This window comes from Podarcis bocagei (genome assembly GCF_964188305.1).
Source record: "Podarcis bocagei genome assembly, chromosome: 1".
In the NCBI taxonomy this organism is placed as follows: domain Eukaryota; kingdom Metazoa; phylum Chordata; class Lepidosauria; order Squamata; family Lacertidae; genus Podarcis; species Podarcis bocagei.
Window position 1 is genome coordinate 21,427,735 of NC_138125.1, and position 15,722 is coordinate 21,443,456.

The window sequence follows — 15,722 nt, forward strand, 5'->3', positions numbered from 1 at the left end:
GTTGTTTATTAGAGTTATATACTTCTCTTCATCAAAAGATATCAGGCCGGTTCACAAGATAAAAATATAAATAAAAAGTTAAACACAAAAACAACAAAACAATACCCTGTGCAGCACAGGGTGAGCACAGCAAAATCCAATTTCTCTGACCTCCCTCCAACAATCTTGATGATTCCTGAGTCTGAACAGGCACGGTAAATTCTGAGATCACTGCACTGGCTGCCAGTGAGCTACTTGGACCCAATTCCTAGTGTTGGTCCTAGTGTAAAAAACTGTAAATATCTTGGGTCCCAAGGACTATTTAAGTATTAATTTCATTTTAAAAAATGAAAGCAATTCGCAATATAATAAAAAGCATAATTCAGAACAATTGCATACTCAAAAAAAAAACACAAACCAAAAACCCAGCCAAAGCATTTGCATATATAAACACAATTTAAATCAAAACAACAACCCACCCACCCATATAAATCCATTGAAATCTAGTAGATACCACATGGGATGGAATTCCCTATTTAGAGCTCAACAGAGGGCAACATATAAATAATAAAATGATGATGATGATCTTCAGCAGGTGGCAGAAGCACAACAGAAAAGGTGCCTGCCTGATATTTTATGGGAAGGTACTGCAAATGGTTAAGTGCCACCACATTAAAGGCCTGTTTCTGACATAATGCAGAACAGACCTCCAGATGACGATAGTAAGATGCAGAACAACATACAAGATATGTGGGGGATGGGATGATGAAGCAAATCATAGTCATCAGGCTTAGTAGCCACTGATAGACTTATCCTCCATGAATCTGCCTAATCCTATTTTAAAGTCATTCAGGTTTCTGGCCATCACTGCCTCCTGTTGCAAGGAGTTCCATAGTTTATCTATGCACTGTGTGAAGAACTACTTTTTTCTGTCTGTTCTGAATCTTCCAACATTCAGCTTCATTGGAGGCCTACAAGTTCTGATGTTATGAGAGAGGGTGAAAAACTTTTCTCTATCCACTTTAGATCATCCATTCCTGGGCTGCGATAGTCTGAGCTCTGTGATCCATGCTCAAATATTATCCAGTGTAACGGTAAAGGTAAAGGGACCCCTGACAGTTAAGTCCAGTCGCGGATGACTCTGGGGTTGTGGAGCTCATCTCGCTCTATAGACCAAGGGAGCCGGCGTTTGTCCGTAGACAGCTTCCGGGTCATGTGGTCAGCATGATTAAGCCGCTTCTGGCGAACCAGAGCAGCACATGGAAACGCCATTTACCTTCCCGCTGGAGCGGTACCTATTAATCTACTTGCACTGCATGCTTTCGAACTGCTAGGTTGGCAGGAGCAGGGACCGAGCAACAGGAGCTCACCTCTGTCGTGGGGATTCAAACCGCCGACCTTCTGATCGGCAAGCCTTGGGCTCTGTGGTTTAGACCACAGTGCCACCCGCATCCCATTATCCAGTGTAGATTATTACAATGTGCTATACATGAGGCCAATGGGCACCTATGAGAATAGGTGTTACTTGCCCCTCTTATTCTGTTCCCTACCCAATTTAAAATGAAGTATTCACCCCCCTTTTTTTTTTGCATACGTATTCTCTCTTGATCATGTTTGAAATGTAAGCAACTTTAGTATTATAGACTAGATAAGTAGTGACCATCAACAATGCTCAGTGCCTGGCTGAAGATCATTAAGATAAAATTTGCTGAAATGCTATTGCTGAAGGTTCTGGTGCTAGATTAGTCATCTTTCTGTTCCACGTCAGGAAATTCTGCATTCAGGCCATGCGGCTGACCCATGCTGTGGTTAACAGTCATCATAATTGTGTCACAAACTAATGGCAATTTGATGTAATTGGCCAAACTTGCCTCAGGACCTCTGCCTGTCATAGGCTGGTGACAGTTCCTTTATAAGCTTGCCAGAGAACTGCCATAAGCTGCGGAGTGCTGCCAACCCGACTACATTAGCCCCTCGCTGTCTTTGCAGATTATTGCAAAGTTACAGCCAGTTTGCAGCAATTTAGCAGCCAACGTTTTGACTTTTCATGTGGGCGGAACAGCTGCAGGACTTAATCCTTCTTAGACAGAAATGTGGAGTCGGAAACCAAAGAAGAGATCCTATCAACAAGCAGCACCAAACGCTGGCAGTGAGAACGTCTGCAGAAAAAGAAAATGTGTGCAGCAACGAGGCTGCAAGTTATTAGAAGGAGGGGGGTTTTTTCATAGCAATTATACATTTTCCCTTTGGCTCTTTCTATGGTTCAGATGTTTACCTAGCCTTCACATGGAGGAAGAGTGTGCAACGTCGCCTCCAATGTTCAGATGCTGGCTGCCTCCAGACTATCAGTATTTAGCAGGAGGGATTCTAGCACATACTAGGGAATGTAGGTTTGTGCTACTAAAGTGGATTAAAATGCTGTTGTTGCCCCTAGTGCACATAATCCACTGTTAAAAAGAAACCGACTTTTTACGATCAGGAAAGTGACAGCGAAACGCATTGAGACATTTTGGATGAAAGGATGAACAGGAAGACCTACAAACATCTCACAAGCAAACCAGGATGAATGGTCATTGTCATATAACCTCCCCACAAACAAATCAGAACAAATGCTCAGCAAAGATATAAACAAAGAATGCTCAGCCAGATATACATTCCCGTTTGATGTGCTGTCTGGCCCATGCCCAGTTTAAAGGCAAAGAACCATGAGAAGGGAGAGCAATTTGAAGTTGTCAGTCAAAAGTTGGCACCAGGAAAGCATACTGATTAGACACTCAGGTACTTTGGACACAGGTCACTGTGGTGAGATGTACAGTATTGAAGTTCTACTATAGTAATATATCTCTAAATGTTCATGTATCTTCTTTGGCGATCACTCATAGCCAAATAAAATTGTCTTCCATAAACACATAACAATGAGTCTGCAGCTGACTGTGGAGGCCAATTCTGGATCCACACGTCCTTCCACAGTGAGGACATTGATTTCTGGGCGGGAGTTGATCACGGTGTGGATTTGCCAAGCGTGCCTTCCTCTTAGCACGTTTCTCCCTTGCGTCCTGAGTTCAAGTGTCTTCAAAGCCCATGACAGCTTTGGTAAAAGCTGTTCTCCAGTTGGAGCGCTCGCAGGCAAGTGTTTCCCAATTGACAGTCTACATTTTTTTAGATTTGCCTTGAGACAGTCTTTAAACCTCTTTTGTTGACCATCCGCATTACGCTTTCCATTTTTAAGTTCAGAATAGAGTAGTTGCTTTGGAAGACGATCATCAGGCACCCACACAACACGACCTGTCCAACGAAGTTGATGTTGAAGAATCATTGCTTCAACACTGTGATCTTTGCTTCTTCCAGTACACTATAAATTAGCATTGCCATTTTTTTAAATAATGTGCAGCTTGCCACTTTACATAGAATTTCTGCATTTTGCAAAGGATTATGGGGCCACATTCCTGGGTGCCTTTCACTTGGGCCTGGAAGTTGTTGTACCTTAATGGAGAGGAGATCTTGTAATAATATCAAGCCTAAGACTACTCTGACAGCTGTGTATTGCAAGAAAAGAATAGTACTTCTGTTACAGATCATGGCACACAGAACTGGGGAGTTTGAAGGGACCACAAGGCTCATATAGCCCAACCCCCTGAAAAGAAGCAATCTTTTTGGCAAATGTGGGGCTCAAATCCAGAACCCTGAGATTAAGAGTCTCATGCAGGGGTAGACAACCTAAGGCCTGTGGGCTGGATGTGACCCAATCGCCTTCTCAATCCAGCCCATGTGCGGTCCAGGAATCAGTGTGTTTTTACATGAGTAGAATGCGTGCTTTTATTTAAAATGCATCTCTGGGTTATTTGTGGAGCATATGAATTCGTTCATTCCCCACCCCCCAATATAGTCTGGCCCACCTCATGGTCTGAGGGATGGTGGGCCGGCCCATGGCTGAAAAAAAGTTGCTGACCCCTGTCTCATGCTCTACTGACCGAGGCAAATTATTCATTTATTTATTTTTATTCCTCCAATTTGTACCCGCCCTCCATTGTGGTTTCCAACAAAGATGCAATCGTACATAAGTACTACTAAATAGTAAAATAAGCAATAATGCAATAGCACGGCAACATTAAAATAAGGGCATTTTTATCCTAAATGCCTGGGTGAATATGGTTTGTTTTACCTGCACAGAGAAACCCACCAGAATCTCTGTTGTATGAACATCCGAAAGATGGGCATCCTGGTGGGGAGAGAGAGAACAAAGAAGCTGGCTAGAGGAAATGCGCTGTGGAGAGAGGGATGGTTTTCATTCTTCCTTTTATTAATTAGATTTCTTTGCTGCCCTTCATCACAAGGTAAGTCATAGCAATGCAAAAACACAGTATTATTTAAAACAATTTACAACTAAAAGAATAGGGTGAGTCTAGGGATGGATGAATTCCTCGATTTAGTTTCTCTCAATTTTCTAGTCTTCAGTTCTCCACATTTCTGCACCAGATGGAGATCTTTTTTTAAAAAAGCCCTTCTGCAAATTCACCATTATTTTAGTGCAAATTTCTCCTGATATGCACATTAATCTATGTTAGCCACACTTTCCCTTAATATGCGCATTATTTGGTTGGAGAGAGGTGCATCACCAAATCTGTAGAAGAGCTGATTTTTAAGGATAGCCATGCTTAGTTTTTCATATTGTTTCTGAAAGTGTGAATCTGGTAGGTTCACAATGAAATTCTCACTGAACTTATCCACACTTCCTCTCATAGCAAAAACAAAAGTGCCAAACTTAATCCGTTCCGGAAGTCCGTTTGACTTCCGAAATGTTCGAAAACCAAGGCACCGCTTCTGATTGGTGCAGGCGCCCCGGAAACAATAGCCGACAACCGCATCAGACGTTTGGCTTCCGAAAATCGTTCGAAAACCAGAACACTTACTTCCGGGTTTTCAGTGTTTGCGAACCAAGGCATTTGAGAACCAAGGTACCACTGTACGTTATAAAGAGGAGCCACTCCTGACACTTACAGCCACTTAAGGAACTGGAATAAGCCACAGCTCCTTTTCTGTAATCGTTCAGTCAAAACTGTGCTATTCAAACTTGCATAACTCAGTGATTAATTTGTTCCAGGCCTCATCTCAGCTTAGGGCATTGTCACACATGTCTTGAAAATCACTTTAATTATCACTGGTTGATAAAAGACGTTAAGCTTCAAATGCAATTGTATTGCATCCCCTGCCACATAATCCTAAATCCTGCTGGGGCACAGAAAGTAATGGATTTTAAAATCCATTATTATCATTATTATCGATTCAGGAATTGATTTTACATGAGCCTCAAGGCAATTTACAAAAATACCATAAAAAGTGCTAAAAATATTGGTTTTTTAAAATATACATGCTTTAAAAGCTATGCAAAATGAACAGCAAATGCAGAGAAACAAATGCAGAGAAACAAATGCAGCCTGTCGAAACAGAAATGTGCTTAATTGTTTCTGGAAAGTACAGATAGCAGGCAACTTTTGTATCAAGGGATAAGGAGTACGTTAGTGGAGACAACCCTTTATTATTGCATTTATATCCCATCTGTGTCCTCACAAGAAGTTTCACCACAAGGCCGCATACAAAATCAACCACACAACATGTAAGATAAGTAACTTGAAATCTACAATTACACCCTTTTAAAATCAGCAGTAAAAACGTCACTGATAGCAGTTAATACATATGTAATAAAGAGCAGGTTGAAATACTGGCAGTCTTTTTAAAAGTCACCAATGAAGAAGCCGAAGGGACTTCATGTGGGTTCATATTCTATAAATAAAAATCCCACTACTGAATAGGTCCTGTGCTGAAACAGTTCTCTACTCCAGAAAAGGGGACAAAAAGTTGAGGGTTCTAGAGAAATGACAAGCAGGCTGCTGCCACTGCCCTCCATCTTTTGCCGCCTGAGGTAACCGCTGTTTAATGGTAGGGCCGGCACTGACTGATGGAGGAAAAGAGTGAAAGGTGTAGTGGCTGAATCCTGACTTGTTTATAAGATCTTGTAAGAGTCACTACAGCACCATTGGGGGGTGAGAACTGACAATCCAGTTCAAAGGATGGTTGTGAGAACAAAGTGTAACCAACTGTACGTGAGATGCTTGTTGGTCAGAAGAGAGAGATTCGGAATAAACATCAACGTATGTGAATGAGAAGTACTTGGGTGTATAGGCTTGTGGACTTAGACTTCTTGCCAATCCTAAATATGGTACGTTGAAGTATGATCCATCAATTTCAATAGAATCTGTTACACCTTTAGCATGCTTAGCATTGTGGCCAAAATTATCTAAATACTTTAATACACAGAAGAATCTAGTCTGTGAAAGTGCATGCCACAATAATTAGCACGATCCTATAAATGTATGTGCACTTCTTTACCCCTTTGAAGCCTGAGAAGTATATTCTTAGGACGCACTCTCATTTTGCAATTGTTTGTTGCTTTAATGCTGTATTTAAAATTGTTGTAACCTGCCCTGGGACCTTGGGGTGGTGGCCACGTAATGAATAATAATAATAAAATCCATTTTGCTAAGTAGGGTTTATTCCCAGATAAATGGATGTATCTATGGCTGATTAAGGCGCAAGAGGACTGTGTTGCTTTTGATGTATGTATCTGTTCTTCTGGAATGTGTTCCATATCTGTGGGAGATTCCCACCAAATGCCTTCTTGAATAGATCTATGATTTCCCTCCTCTTTTGGATGATACCCAAACCAGTGAAACGAATCAAGTATGGATGAGTACACAGAGTATAAATTAATTAAATGACATTTTAATTTTGAATAAGGGGAAGAGATGTAGCTCACTAGTAGAGCATCTATTTTGCATGCAAAAGGTCCCAAGTTTAAACTCAAGGTAGGGCTCTGAACGTCCCTTGACTGCCACCGTGAAGAGCCACTACCAGTGAGTGCAGGATGAAGTTAATGGACTATGCAGAACAAGATAAATTAACAGGAAGGATTCGAAACTGGCGGATCCAGAAATTCACGGAAGACTGGAGTAAATTTACGGACTATTTGAAAAGTATTTGTGAAGACCAGACGACGTTTGTAGGTTTGCAAGAAGTTTTGTGAGGAGTATTATTGGAATTATTGCAAAAATGTTTAAGGGGAAGGATTGAGGCATCTGATCAAGGCTTGTATTTTAAAATGAGCTTAAAAGATATATTTGCAGATGCTTGTGTGTTTCATGCCAGGCATAAAGCAGCTGGCTGGGTGCTTTGGCAGTTGTTTGTCTTCCTGCTCAGAGGCCCCTCTGATTTATAGCAGTAGCAGGAGACACGTTTCTCAAAGTTGTAAAAGGAAATTACAGGCTGGGAGCAAAAGGTCATACTGACCATACATATTACAGAATACAATCAAGCTGCAAAAACACAATTAAGAGTTGGTAAATAGTGAATTTATTGTTTAGCAGAAAATAATACTAGGTGCCTCCCATTAGACTTGAGCCATATTTTCATAAGGTTAAAGGGCAAGAGCTAATAGGAACAGCAGCTTGCTGGGGAAAGGGGGGTTGTAAACCGAAGAGGCTTCTCTCTGAAGCTGTTTCCTTTTTACTAAGTTCCTTTTCTTCTAAAAAGCTATATATGTTAATGTATGAAATATATTGGCTTAAATGTAAGTATGCAAAGGATTTAGAAAGTAAGAAATGTTAGATTCTTATGTTAGATTCTTATTTCATTGATGGTGTGTGAGAAGGTGAACCCAAGATCTCTGTTACCATGAGCCATCTGTTTTAGCCATCTGTTTTAGAGTGAATAGGGCAATAGGGCAAAGATGATCTGGTAATTAAGGTGCCTTGTCGAGGCAAATGTAAGATATATGGCTACTTGTCTGCCATTTATGGATAGAAGGAAATATAGCTCTTTGTCTCCCATAAAAGGTAATAGGAAATGGGTGTATCTTTTATGATTGGTTCTAGCAAACAGCCAATAGGAATTTCAACCAGGCTGATTGGACAGAGGCAGCCAAAGGAGGAGCACGGGGGCTGGGCTGAAGAAATATAAGTGCTAGCCATCAGGGCTGGAGTGGGCAGAGCTTTGGTAACCATATACCACTGTGTCTCTCATTTATTTGTCTGACAAATAAATTATTATTTTAATTTCTCTATTGCTGCGTTGAATATTTCATTCCAGCTAAGCGTTAACCACAAGCAGGGTACTACAGGATGATTTGTTAAAAGATTTAAAGGCAATATAAAGTTAAGAAATGCATAAAAAGTGGTTAAAACGGTGGATCATCAGAGGTGCTGATGGAAGTCTAAAAATATTGTATATGTGATAGGTTTTGTGGTACATTTTATAATTTATATGTTAAAATCAATAAAAATTATATATATATATATATATATATATATATATATATATATATATATATATAACAGTGAGTGCAAACAGAACTGAGATAGAGGGTCCAATAGCCTGGCACAGGTAGTTTCCTGTGTGCCTATGCATGCAAATCAATACATGTTTTTATAGTGGAAGAGGTATATGTGAGCCGACGCACGTCGCAACTGGCTGGCACCCACAACTGTTGTTTGTTTTATACTTTGCTTTATGGGTATGATTCTGATACCTGAACCTACCCCGTCCACCCTATCTGATTGTTACTACCGATACTAAAAGTTGCTAGACCAGTTATGGAAACTTTGAGTTCTGGCTAAAACATGCCAAGTTCACAGAACAGAGATCCATTTGGAATCACAACAATCTATGGATCTATAGAATACTAACCGTGCGTCCCGAGATTGCCGAGAGAGCCCTGTATGAGGGAAAGTGCTAATATGTGACTCAGCATGTTATCTGAACCACGATAGCAGCTATAATACTTTCAGCCAAGGCACACTGACCTTTCGCCAGCCTTGCCTGGAGATGCCACTGAACTCAGGAGTATTTGCAATACAAAGCAGATGCTCTACCACCGAGCTATAGTGATCCATTCTAATCTCAGTGGGTTTTACATCCAAGTCAACATGCATGTGGAGGATCGTGCTGCACGTATCTTTATTGCACTTGCCCATGTATTGAGCACACAAGCAAGATGGAAAAGCTATAAAGTGCATAATTAAATATTTATTTCAATTACTAGTGGCCATTATTTATTTAACAGCTCAGGAATTTTTTGGGGGGAGGGGGTGTATCGTCATTTCTCTATGGGATAACCTCCTCCATATTTGCTTAAAGAAGGCAGTTGCATCAGGAGAGCAGCGCTCTTTCTCCACATCATAATTAGCATTTGTATGCATTTCTGGCAGCAAAAACGAAACAGGTCATTTTGAGGATTTTTTACCATCAGCTTCTGCTTCCACCCAAAGTTCACGATGATTTTTAAAGGGGTGAAGGAATTGGATGCCCCAGTAGAAAAATTAGCTGGCCAGTGGGGTAAAACCAGTTTTTGGAGCCCGACAGTATAATGACACTAAGCCATACAGTTTGTTGCACGCAAGACACCTTGAGTGTCGTGTTTCTCTGAACAGGGGGAGACGGCTTATGATGTGGAACCAACTCCCAGTCACCTCTGACAACGGCAGAGAAGAAACAGAGAAAGGCTGAGCAAAGTAGGAACTCACTATAGGGTACAGAGCCACTGACACATTTTTTTTAAAGAAGAAATGTATTTGCATAAAATTTGCATATGCTAAAGGTAAAGGTACCCCTGACTGTTAGGTCCAGTCGTGGACAACTCTGGGGTTGCGCGCTCATCTCGCTCTATAGGCCGAGGGAGCCGGCTTTTGTCCACAGACAGCTTCTGGGTCATGTGGCCAGCATGACTAAGCTGCTTCTGGCGAAGCAGAGCAGCACATGGAAACACCATTTACCTTCCTGCCGGAGTGGTATCTATCTATTTATCTACTTGCATATGCTAGCTGATATGTAAAGATGCAAATATTTTAAATACAGACAGAGTCTATGACCATGTGACTTGTGTGCCTGCTGTGGAACTTCTAACCATTAGTGGGCAACCTTAAGGACCCCTTTGCTCTCCCTTTTTGGGGTCCCTGGGACTGAACAGCCCTTCAGATTGAGGGCATCTTCTAGAAGAGGTTTGTCCTCCGACAGTTCTTCAAACGCCCTTCTGTAAAGTAAGATACCTGCTCACCCTGCTATTGTGGCTCCAGCTGAGGCTGATCTCAGCTCACCAAGGTACCTGCTTCTGTCATCTCCCAATACCCACCACGGTGTGCACTGTCTCACACAAATACTTATGGCTATCCTTGTTCTTCCAGCCATCCAGAGGTTTAGCTCCTTCTCCTTGATGACACAGAAAAGGAGGTCCAAACCTGAAAACTTTGGATCAGATCCAGAGATCTGGCAACGTTAAAAAGCAAGAGGGGGAGCAGAATGTGTCACTTGCCCTCTGTGATATTTATGGGCACCTAGGACCATCTTCCCAAGCTGTCCCAACAGCACTACTGGTGCTAGTAGGGAGGATTTTGCAAACTGGCCAAATTGCACTTTTGAATCCTGATCAAGAAACACCATTTCCTTGTTGCTATCCGGAAGAAATGCATTTGGATTGCCTGCAATAAATTAAAGAGAGTTGTGCACAGTGCTTTTCTAAAAAGGGAAAAAAGGTGCCGGTAGCCCGGTACTGCGTACCCGTGAGTACCCCCAGGGGAGAAAAAGCACTGGTTTTGCATTCCTTAAAATAACAAGGCCATCATCCGGAGAGACCCTCCGGTTCAGAAGCGCCCCAAACGTGCGAGTCGCCTCCCAAATTAGGACCATTCGATCCCTGCGTAAATAATTTTTCCAACCTGCTCCCACGTGAAACATGAAATCGGCTGAGCACGTGCCCTATGCTAGACCACAAAGCTACAGTATTTATCGAGTATCGCATATTGAGAAACACTCAACTGGCAAACGGATCTGGAACCCATCCAGTGCTAAATGAGATGGTTGGAGGCGAGAAACTACTGTATACAAGAACCTGAAAAGAGCTCTCTCTCTCTCTCCTGTTGCAGCTTGTTACTGGCAGACGGTAGGACCGGAAGAAGCCCTCGTATAAATTATCCAGTCTGCCCAAATTCTTCTTCTGGGCATTTAAAAACATTTGCATTGTTTATTTTTCCTTGAGTCCTGGATGCCCCCGGAATCTACAGGTTGGAGGGTTTTGCTCCTCCTCCCGTCCCTCCTGCGCTCTCTCTCTCTCTCCTTTTTCTCCTCCCTTTTTTTCTGCTCGGGTGATACGGATCTCCTCCCTCCCGCCCCCCTGCGCTGCTTTCCTTTCCTCTCCGCCACACACACACGGTTTGAAATCCCCAAGCAGGAATGCAGAGCTTGGTCTCATGTCTTCATTTTGCAAACGGGGGCTGCTGCTGCTGCTCTTGCTACCGGCAGAGGGGACGGTCGCGCTAACCAGAATATCTGCTTGCTTTTCCCAGAGATTTGGAGACCCCCCCGTCCCCTCCCTCTTCTCCTTCCTTCCTTCCTGCCTCCCTCCCACCCACTAATTGGCAATAGGAAAAAAAATGATTAATCAGATGGCGATTGTTTTTTTTATCCTCTTGGCCAGAAAAAAAAGAGAGCAGAGGAGGCGAGGCTGACGTTGGCCTAGAGAGAGAGGCGTGTGAATGGGTGGCCGGCGCCAGCGTTACGCGTCTTGCTCTCCAGTAAACATTAACCAGGTGGTGTTTGTGTGCGCATTTCTGCGCGGCGGCTCATTCCTCACTCAAACCAGCGGCTGCGTCGCCTCTGTGCGAAACATCACAATATGCAACCGAGAATCCTCAGGCTTCACCTCCGTCCTTTAAAAACTTGAACCCACCGGGAAGGGGTTCCCTCTCCAGCCAGCCTCCTTCCCATACCTTCTGCACCCCTCTCCTCCGCGTACTGCCCTTTTCCTGTGCGTAAATGTGAGGTCTGGTGTGTTTTTTCGGACCCACCCTCCCTATACCCCTCCTGTGTCTGCTCAGTGGCTTTGAACGCCACCCCCCCTCCCCAAACTCTTCTGGCCAAGCAGTTCCTGCTCCCTCCCATCGCTCCCCTGCCGGTTGCGCTCTCTTCTCTCTCTCTCCTCCTTCTCTTCCTCGTTTTGCTCTCCCTCTCTCCCCCCCATCCTGCCTCCGCCCGAGTGCGCTTTCGGAGAAGGGGGAGAGAGAGAGAGCTCACGGAGAGGGGTACCCCCGCTTTTGCAGCCGCGGCGTTTCCATCGCCACTTCTGCCTCGCTCCTTCATGGCTGGGAACGAATGGGACTGGTTTCAGCGGGAGGAGCTGATCGGACAGATCAGCGACATCAGAGTCCAAAATCTCCAAGGTAAAAGCAAACAAATAAAATACCTAGATTTTTATATTTGTGCCCCCCACCCCCACCCCGCACCCCAATCCTGCCCCTCCGTGTTTCGAGTTTGTGTGCGCGCGTGCGGCGTGCGCGTCCGCACCCGAAGAGCGCGCTCCCCTCCGGCTTTGGCTTCCAGATGGATTCGATTTGGGGATTTTAAACTCCGGTTCCTTCCTTCTCTCCCTCCCCCCCCCAACTCCCGCGTCTTAATTCCGCCTGTTCATATGAGCACAGCTTCCCATTCGCTGGCTGCTTTGATCCGCTGTGCCTGTGAGACCAAAGAATAAAAAGAAAGTGTATGGGTGTTTATCTTAATGTGTGTAAACTTAAGGATAAAATAGCTGACGCTGGGGCACGAAGAGGAATTGGTGGTGGTGGGATGCTCTGTATGCAGGACTGGGGAATCGGAGGAGGCCAAAGATGTAATTTTAGGTGACTTGTTGAAGGTATCATTCTGCTTTTGCTGCTAATTTTTTGCTTGGAAATCATAGAAAGAGAGGCTTGGGCATAGAAGGAGAAGCGGTTATGTGCATTAGCTTTGGTCTTTAACTTTAGGAAAAGTTGAAGCAATCAGCATTGCAGAGAACCTAAAAATGGGATATACTGTATTTACATGAATCTAATGCACCATCGAATCTGACGCGCACCTCCATTTTCAGAACCTTGAAACCAAAAAAGTATTTGCTGGCGAATGTAAATGGGGCATCAAAGCTAATGCGTAACCTAATTTTCATGACGTAATTTAGCCAAAAAAGGTGTGCATTACATTTGAGTAAATATGGAAATGTGACGGTAGATCATGGTTCACTGGGAAACCACTGGGCTAATTTCTAGGCCCCCAAGGCCTGCTGGGATTGTTGCAAAGCATGCTGGAATTGATGGGCCCTGGTCTGAGCAAGCAAGGCACTTTTTTCAGCAATAATGTACTCTCAGGAGCGCATAGCACTGATTAGCCATTCCTTAACCTCCCCATGCGCCACGGCAACTAAGTTTAAGTGTGTGCAACTGAAGCAATATACAGTATACAGTGCTGCTGCCTTCATCTCTTCTCTCCCTCCATTTATACTTTGTGAAATGCCAGTCATATTGATGGTATTTTGTATAGATGGCAGTAGATCCTGGGTGTGTATTCTTGCATTGTACATTGATAGACCATGAAGATTTTAGTAAAAAAGAAAGAAAAAACTAGAGAGGGCAAGGCCTACATCTAACCTAGTCCTGATTTAATGGACTCATAAGGCTGGATACTCTGATTTCATAGACATCCTTGCACTGTCCTTTCTTTCTCCTCCACAGCTTCTAAAGCCTATCACAAATACTCACATTTTCAGCGGATTAAGGGAATAAATGTGCTAAGTATATAATTTGGAGCATGGTTAAGCAAGGGCAGTGAAAATTTCCTGGGAAATTGTAATGGACTGTTTCCTATAATCTGCCCTTGCTTCCTCCTCCACATCAGGTAGCTTAAAAAATATTAAGCTTTCATTGGATAAGTGGAAAAGTCCATTAAAATCGCACCTGACAGAAGACCCACGGTATCATTTAGAGCTGTGGTTGTCAACGTAGGGCACATGCCCCACAGGGGGGCAATTTGATTTTTAGGGGGGGTAATTCGAGAATGAGTTATTAACAGTGAATGGCTTTTTAGGTTTCTTCCACGTGAATAGCAGTCCACTTTTTGAATAATAAGAATTATATGTCACCGGGGGTGTGGGTGTGTGGACATCAGGATTTTAGAGATGCTTAGGTGGGGCATGGCCAAAAGAGATGGGGAACCACTGATCTAGAGGATAGCTCGGCAGCCATTTTTCTCTGGGAGAAAATCCCTTTTATTTATTTATTATTAATGTTGCAATACATATATGAAATCTTTACATAATGATACATATACATTATATTCGTAAATTCACATTTTCACATTTCATTATGTACCAACATTTATCCATTTCTTATTTCTTGCCCTGTGTCTTCTCTCCATCCGTGTGTGACTCCCTTGTTATTATTTTATAACTTTATTATTGAGATTGTATTTTTGTATCTTAATAATTAAACATTCAATCTTATATATCTGCTTAGCTTAGCTTAACTTAATTTGTGAAATCAGTCTATTCCTTTGAGGGTAATCATCAGGAGCCAAAGCCAGCAACGGTTGGGGCTAGAGGACATATTGGACAGGCCACTCCTTCTCTTTCTCTCTGCCACCCATTTCTCTGTCTCTCTCTGTCTCTGTCTCTCCTTCCGTCCTTCTCTCCCTCTCTGTCTTCCTCTTCATACCTGGCCAGTAGGTTGCCAAGGGAGGGACAAATCACTCTCGCCAGCGGTCCTGATCAATTGCAGAGGCATTTTGAAACTGGGCCAAGGGCTGCATGAAATGAGGCCTAAGGCCACAGGTTGCCAAGCTTTTGATCTAGAGCCAACATGGCAACAGGAAGGGCTGTCCATGCTGTTATTCATGGGATATCTATGTTATTCATGGGATAGCTGTGGTACCTGGTCAACCCGCCCAAGAATGTGACATCGTTAGGATGGCTTTTACTCTTGGCGATGGGTAACTTTCAGAAATGGCATCCTTTGGAGCACACTATTGATGCTGAACTTAGTGCGGACACCTGATCGGCATAGCCCACAGCAGCCCCAAACTCCTGAGCTCAAGCAATCCACCAGCCTCTGCTTCTAGGATTACAGGCATTTGCCACTGCATTCTTCCTCTTAGGTCACTAAGTTTAAATCATGTTTTCCTGAACATGACTGCTTGAATATAGATAGCTAGGAAGAGCTAGAGACGATGGAAGCCATCTTTGCAAGTACAGTGGTACCTCGGGTTACATACGCTTCAGGTTACATAAGCTTCAGGTTACAGACTCTGCTAACACAGAAATAGTGCTTCAGGTTAAGAACTTTGCTTCAGGATGAGAACAGGAATTGTGCTCCAGCGGCACGGTGGCAGCAGGAGGCCCCATTAGCTAAAGTGGTGCCTCAGGTTAAGAACAGTTTCAGGTTAAGTACAGACCTCCAGAACGAATTAAGTACTTAACCCGAGGTACCACTGTATGGACTCTTAAGTGTGTGTGTGTTTGTATGTATATGTTCATGCATGCCCTGGTTTCTGTATTGAGAGGCTGGGTTATCTTTATATTTGAAATAAGTAAAAGAGAGGGAGGCTTCCTCAGACTTGCCTGGAACATTTTCTACAACTAATGCTTTCAGTGGCCTTACACATTATGAATTCCTCCAGACAATTTATATGTTTGTCAAGGGTTTGTTTTTTGGGGAGTGTAGAGAGTCTTTTGCTCAGCGTTCCAGATCTGTGGTAGAACATCAAATAAGGCTTATTCTTTCACCGTTGGGAATTCAGACATTTCTGGGTCAAGGTTGTTCTGCAGTAGTATTTCTGCAAAGGACTGGACACAGAGTCCATGCTGCTGCTGGAAGGAAATGATCCTTCCAGTATGTATA

At 43.2% G+C, this 15,722-nt stretch overlaps 1 protein-coding gene across 2 annotated transcripts in view; it reads left to right on the forward strand.

Annotated features, from left to right (window-relative positions):
* Positions 1–10,860: 10,860 nt before the first annotated feature.
* Positions 10,861–15,722, forward strand: part of CLMN (calmin) — a 78,849-nt gene continuing 73,987 nt past the window's right edge. Inside the window, exon 1 of one of the 2 annotated variants that reach the window (XM_081172829.1) lies at positions 10,861–10,966. In XM_081172829.1, coding sequence (XP_081028955.1) covers positions 10,876–10,966 — 91 coding nt within the window. In that variant the 5' untranslated portion in view covers positions 10,861–10,875. Of the gene's footprint in view, positions 10,967–11,990; positions 12,243–15,722 lie in introns of those variants that run through there. The other variant, XM_081172830.1, reaches the window with a different exon arrangement.